The 6755-nt window shown below is 37.4% G+C and overlaps 2 protein-coding genes across 2 annotated transcripts in view; both read right to left on the minus strand.

Moving 5' to 3' along the window:
* The window catches only part of LOC122070240 (S-adenosyl-L-methionine:benzoic acid/salicylic acid carboxyl methyltransferase 3-like), a 1989-nt gene extending 617 nt beyond the window's left edge, over positions 1-1372 (minus strand). The window contains exons 1-4 of the mRNA XM_042634366.1: positions 1132-1372; positions 654-1058; positions 116-370; positions 36-57 (exon numbers count right to left, since the gene is read on the minus strand). Coding sequence (XP_042490300.1) covers positions 36-57; positions 116-370; positions 654-1058; positions 1132-1206 — 757 coding nt within the window. The 5' untranslated portion in view covers positions 1207-1372. The remainder of the gene's footprint in view (positions 1-35; positions 58-115; positions 371-653; positions 1059-1131) is intronic.
* Positions 1373-4699: 3327 nt separating this feature from the next.
* Positions 4700-6755, minus strand: part of LOC122070243 (hydroxymethylglutaryl-CoA lyase, mitochondrial-like) — a 22137-nt gene continuing 20081 nt past the window's right edge. Inside the window, exons 8-9 of the mRNA XM_042634370.1 lie at positions 6515-6630; positions 4700-5202 (exon numbers count right to left, since the gene is read on the minus strand). Coding sequence (XP_042490304.1) covers positions 4954-5202; positions 6515-6630 — 365 coding nt within the window. The 3' untranslated portion in view covers positions 4700-4953. The remainder of the gene's footprint in view (positions 5203-6514; positions 6631-6755) is intronic.

Below are 6755 nucleotides of genomic sequence, written 5' to 3' on the forward strand. Positions count from 1 at the left end.
AAAAGTTAGCCATTAAGGAGAGGGTGCCCAAGTACCTTGATGATTACTTCTGCCTTCCTCATGGAATCCCAACAATTGATTCCATAAAAGTAAAGGTTTAAGTGCAAAAGCATACCTTTGAGACCAGATCTTTGAGTGACTTTGCTAAAAGCTCCATGAGGGTACAAAAATCTCTGCTAAATGGATCCTCACTTTTACTTCCAAGCATTGTCATGACCATATGGCCTCCAGGTACTAGTTCATCATAACGTGACCTTAGGAATACTGAGAAATCCTTCTGAAATTGCTCCAAGTATGCCTTACGCACACTAGAAGAACTTGTCTTGGCCAGGTAAATTTGTCCCTTGTTATCCTCAGGTCCAATAGGAACCTATTACCACACCAGTCAGAGTCGGGTAGGGAAAAAAAAAATTCTAAATTTACCAAACACATTATCAATTTGTAAAAGACACAAAATAAGTATCTTCGTCTAAAATACTTTTTAACAGAAACATTGCCAAATAGACCCTTAACTCCAAAAATGGAGGTCAATTAAAAGGACTCTTAAAGTGGATGTCATCAGGATTAATTGTGTGTGAGAAGTTATGTCAGTACCACACTACTACTTCACAAATTCAGAATGATATTAATCATATTCCATTAAGGATCCTGACCTGAGAGAGCCAATGAACACTGTAGGAAGAGTGAACAAAGTGTATAGTATTGCATGGGAAGAGCCTTCCAATAAAAGAACCAGGCAGTCCTGATATGAAACATGGACCAAACCTTTCTCCCTTCTTCTTCTTGAGTCTCTCATATAAAGCTGGCAAAGACTTGAAAATGGTGTTGAAGTCATTACCTGTAAGATCATTTAGTGCCACTTGGTATTCAAGCAATGGATGACCCAACCGGTTTCGTACCGATTCAATAGTATCTATAATCTGTGTGAGTACCAATAGGCTGTTGGTTCCTGAAGAACATCCCAAATCTGCTATACACAAACACTGAGGGAGGGTGCTGTTGTAAACTTTCATTATGCCCTCCAATACCACCTTCATTGCAATTGTTGTCCCTGTTTTCTGAAAGGAGCCACCACGGAAGAAAATAAGACACAACCACACACATACAAGAGAGAGAGAGAGAGAGACTGACTTGGAAGGTGGAGTTGACTGCATAGCTGGTTTCTCCTTCTCCTCCAACCATGTGAAGAACCTCTTGCACATCCATGGCTTTCACCTTGTGGGCTCCCTTTCTAATTGAAGAAAGACAAGTAGCAAAAGTAGAAATGAAGAGAAGAGAGAAGGAATTCAGTGAGTTAAAAATGGAAGGCAAATGGGTTTTTTTGTACCCAAAGGATACGACACATCTTCAAACTAATAACAATTTCCAAACAAATTCTGTTTGAACCGTATTCAATCTCATGAAGGTGATCAAGATGAAGAGTCACATTAAAGAGATCTTGGTATAAGTACATTGATGGGCCTAGCTATTAAATTCACGATACCAAGAATCATAACCTTGTGCATGCCTCATTGCCTTGTGAATGTTAAGGAAAAACCCATTTGGGGGGAATAAGGAAAGAAAAATAAAAGATCAAATGTTGAGAAAAAACTGTATCCCGAGCTTCTTGTTCCACCTCAGTTTATTATGCGGGAAAACTGTGAAAGAGAGAATCAAGGAGAGAATGAGATCTGTGGGTCGCCGGATCCTATGATTCTCTCTATGGATCCTAACTTCCTTGAAGGTAGGCAAGCTTAGTTGAACAAAAAATATTGGAAGGGTGTAGAATGCCAGCTTAGTTGATCAAAAAATATTGGAAGGGCTTAAGATCGCTTAAAACCCAGACTGCACGACTTCACAGCTCCACCCATATTACTGGAGCAGCCCTCTCATAAAATGTCCCTACCCTGGAATTCGACAGATTTCCCGTAATACCTTCTACCAAAGCCCGAAACTGCACATGGGTGTCGGAGGAAACCCTCCCCTGTATTTAAAAATATCATATCGGACATCAGATGTGTGATTTAACATCCGAAATATTAAATAGGCAGTTGATATGGTTTTAGTGATTTATCATCTGGTATGGCCAATCATGACACAAAATTCCCATACAAAGAGGATTCATCGGCTGGGGTGCATGTCAGGGCTTTCCCAACTGTTGGATCCTCACTGTCACTCACTGCTCATCGTAGAGGATTTGAGTCCTCAACCATGTGTGGAGTTTTATCTCCCATTATTTTCTCAAGGTCCTTTTTAATGAAATAAAAGTTATTTGTTCTTTTGAAGATTTTCAAAGTGTTCTATTGATTTATAGAACCATTATATTTAATTTGAAGTCAACACATAAAGATCACAAAATTTGAGTATTGCAATGTTGCCGAGGAACAAAATTAATGCTAGCTAGCTTCGCTAATCTATATAATTATATAGTGATTAATGTAAGTACTGTGGAGGACAAACTATGAAAAAACCTTCATTAATGTAAGAACTGTGGGGGACAAACTATGAGAAAACCATCTTTTTTTTTTTTATCTTGTATTGTGGGGAAATTATGTGTCAGAATATTGAGAGAGCAAACCCAAGTGTCGCCTTTGTGTAGAAGAACTTTGAATCTATCACCTGCATGGAACTGTAATAGAAATTGTTAGAAAATTGGTGGGCTGAATCATGTCACTTGACACTGTTCTTAAGACCGTGGATTCCCCCTATGGTGCAACCGGAAATATTGCAAATTGGCCTCTAAGATAAAACAGCACAATGGCTCCCCCAGTAATCGTGCACTCGACTACTGGACCCCTTAGAATGCTATAGAGTTATGTTCAGGCTAAAAACAAAACACTCACAAAATGGACATCAAAATCCAACAAAACTTAAGAAAAGAGAAAGCTTGACAACACACACTTGAATTCCTCAAGTGACATGTTTCCTGTCTTTCAAATGCTAAATCTCCCCTCTATTTATAAGAAAAATGAGATGAGGAGTAAAAGAAAGAAATTAAAAGAGCTTTAAAATTAAGGAATAAATGAAACTTAAATAGAAGAAAGTAAAGATTTCTTAAAACTAAATAAATATAACTATTTTTAGGGGTTTTAAAAGAGAAGGCTACGTAATATCTTGTAACAAAGATACTAAGAAGCCATATAAAGGAGACTTAAAAAGTTTTCCAAACTGAATAAATGAGTAAATGACAAGGTAAAAATTTATGAAACTCCCCCTTTTAATTAAAACTAGTTTTGAAGTTCTTTTGAATCTTCATTTGTTTTGAATACTTGTTTTAAAACCAACATGTATTAAAAAAATAAAAAATAGAAACCTCATTTACACATTTTCATATGGAGAAGCTCAGCCTCATGGGGTCACATAATAGATGATATAACTATTCCAACCATTCGATAGAGAGGACATGATCTAAATTAATCATGTATCAAATTTCAAAATTGAATTCAATCAAATACTCCACCCTTCTAGGTTTTAAGATTCCATCATCCATTACTCCACACCCAAATCATACATATGTGAGTGATCATACATGATGTAATATTATTCCCTTACAACTTGAGTTAGTCAATGTGATAAAGGACCAGAAAAACATCTTTTTAGTATAATTTCAGCTTAAAATGAGTAGAGGAAGTAGCTAAAGTAACAAATATGCCATTTTGATACATCATCCCCTTCGGATGGCATTTTAGTAATTTTATTGAAACTTTGAATTAGAGTTTTGAACAACTTTCCTTGCTTACGTTGGATTGAAATTTGACCATTAGGATGCATGTCAAATCCTTAATCATATGGCCTAACCCATGTTCTTTCACATAGCAAATAGTGAAACGTTATACTTCACTAGACATAATGATGCCTGAAAATACCTTTTGTAAAATCCATTTTGAATCTTTGTGGCACTTTTTTTTCTTTCTTGTGACAAATTCTTTATTTTTTATTTTAGTTATTATTTTTTTTTTTTTTATGGTAAAACAAAATATATTAGAAACCAAGAGCAGTGGGTACAAGCAGTAGTATTTACATTGTGGCATTCACCAGAAAGCGTCCTACCTAATAACCTTAAATACCTCATGGCTGGATTGGAGCTTTCACTTATATACACATAATTACAATGACCATAAAGAACATACAACCAAAACCATAAAAAGGCCATGGTGTCATAGTAATGGAAAAAATTCTTTATTTATTTCTGCTAGTTAAATATCATAGTAAGGTAAAAAGACATCCAGTGACTTTGCATGGGACTATCAATTTCAATTTAAGTATTTCATAGAATAGCCTACCAATTGCAGAGCCACTACAACTAACAATTTTAGTCTTCTAGATGTTTATCTCCTAAAATTGTCTTACTCCAAGAATTAGCATGCTTAGCATAGTCATAACTATCTGATCTGCAGATAAACCTTATGGAGCCATTTAGTTTTGCTTTCGAATAAATGCAAACATTTCTGTTTGAGGGCCTGAGGCTATTCTGTGTACTTATCCTATTGGTATGAACCATCAGAGGGTAGACCTGATTAGACAAACCCATTTCAAAGTGGGTTACAACCAATTAAAGGTGCAGCATCAACACTAAAATTCAATAGCAATGGATGATTAAAAGATTCTAGCCTTTTAAGCACTGCTAAAGGTATGATCCTCTCATGTGATAGCTCAGATAATTCCATGGGTGTATATAAGGTGAAGAAAATTTAATCCAGTCAGGCCGTGCACCCATAGGTTGATGCAATTTGCAGAAGCTGCTGCTTTATTTAGGATTGGGAATAGCAAATTGCTGCTTTATTTAGGATTGGGAATATAAACCCATTCCAAACATAGATACAAGGGACCCAGTACAATTTTCACTGGAACTGGGGCTCTGAGTTTACATTGTCTGTATTCATACATCAAGTACAATGCAGATAGCAAAATTCCGTATAAACTTCCATCGTTTTTTCATTTTCTCAAATTGGATAATCTAATTTCAATGGATCATTAAATCTTAGAGGCATCTGCTGTGATTTTGCTACGAGCAGTTGCTGCCTTTGACCCAGATGTGCGACCTAAATGCTTGCAGATGAACTCCCCCGCTGATGTGAGCTTTCCAAGATCCACATTGGTCTTCACCCCAAGTCCATTGAGCATGTAGATAACATCCTCAGTTGCCACATTCCCAGAAGCACCCTTAGCATATGGACAGCCTCCAAGACCAGCAACAGATGAGTCCACTATATTAATCCCCATCTATTACAAAATGAAAAGATTCATCAGTACCTGGAAATAGAAAGAGCAGTTAATTCAAGTGAAAAAAAACCATTTGTTACATCTGCAATGCAGACCATCCGGTTGCAAGAAGACTGGTATCCTCCTCTCAGTGCAGACCATTATTCAGATCCACCTCTAGCTAGATTACTAGGTCAGATCCATAATAGTGAGTCCTGAAAATGTTGCTTATGGTTCTTAGGGGGGTTGCAACAGGACCAGACCTAACCCAGAAAAAAGGACAACCCAACTAATTGCTGTCCTTCAGTTGGAAAACAGAATGCAAATCTAAATTGCCTGTGGCCCGTCCAAATGCACATATCTCTTGGAGAAGGATTGGTTGTTCAGGCGCAAGGGGTTCCACAGTATGTTTGGTGACATTCTTGTGGGAAAGGTGGGGATTTAGGGTTGGCTCTAGGCCAAGGGTTGGTGGATATTTTGTTGCCCTTAGATGTGGTTGCAGAGCAAGGTTCCTTTTTCATATTCGTGTGGCCTTTCATCTCTTCTCTACTTCTCTTGCCTCTTCCATTTAGCTCGTCTCCTGATTATAGATTTCTACCATACTTCTAAGTTATACACTTGACTCATGGTTTTGCTTTATGCCATTGAACTTTAAATGCCTTTAAATAAATATTTTTCCAACATGTAGGGAGTGGGTTTCATGGGAAAGCATTCAAATAACACTTTCCTGGAAAGTCTCCTACATCTGTCACTATGGCAGCTCAGTCATCAATAGACTTGGTAGAGAGGTTCACATCACCACTTATGCAACAAGTTTCATAACAAATCCATTTGGCCACATGGTTGAATATGGAAAGTCAACAATTTAGTGACACAGATGTGGCTAAAAATACAAACAGATAATCTAACACATGGTGGTTAAAAATGCAGCCAGTCCAGAGGTATCCTATAATCAACAGCCAGAATGCCCAAATAATTACTCGACATGGCAGAAATTTATTATCATTTAAGACCTTTCGTGACTGCCAGTCCAGAAAACATGTTTCCAAATATATGATACTAGGATGAAACTAAAATCATCCCAGTGGGTGAAACCCAGTCTCTGAAGATTTTAAGTTGTTTAGACTCAATTACATCAGGTTATGTGCATTGATTGTTAAATTCTTAATGGTTGGGCTTCAAGCCCCCAGCCAGCCAGGGGGTGTCCCAAATTTGTAATGCACTGACAAACAGGCTGGGTTTGCTTCACCCTCTATCCTGGCACAGGTAGAAGAATTTCAATGCAGTGTTTTCTCTTACTTCTGAGACAATTCAAACCATAAAAGTTGCTTACTTGGAGGGACACCAAAATATTAGAAAGAGATTGCCCATAGGTGTCATGAAAATGCACTGCAAGCTTCTCAACGGGTACAACAGCCATTACAGCTTCAAGCATTGGAACAACAGAACCTGCACCACCAAAAAGAAGAAAGGGAAACAAAAAATAAATGTGACAGAATTAAATAAACCAGATAAACTCCAGAAATGAGAAGAGAACCATATTTCTTGCAACAACACAAAATCAAGTCGCCCCC

This window comes from Macadamia integrifolia, unplaced genomic scaffold (assembly GCF_013358625.1).
Source record: "Macadamia integrifolia cultivar HAES 741 unplaced genomic scaffold, SCU_Mint_v3 scaffold860, whole genome shotgun sequence".
Lineage (NCBI taxonomy): Eukaryota > Viridiplantae > Streptophyta > Magnoliopsida > Proteales > Proteaceae > Macadamia > Macadamia integrifolia.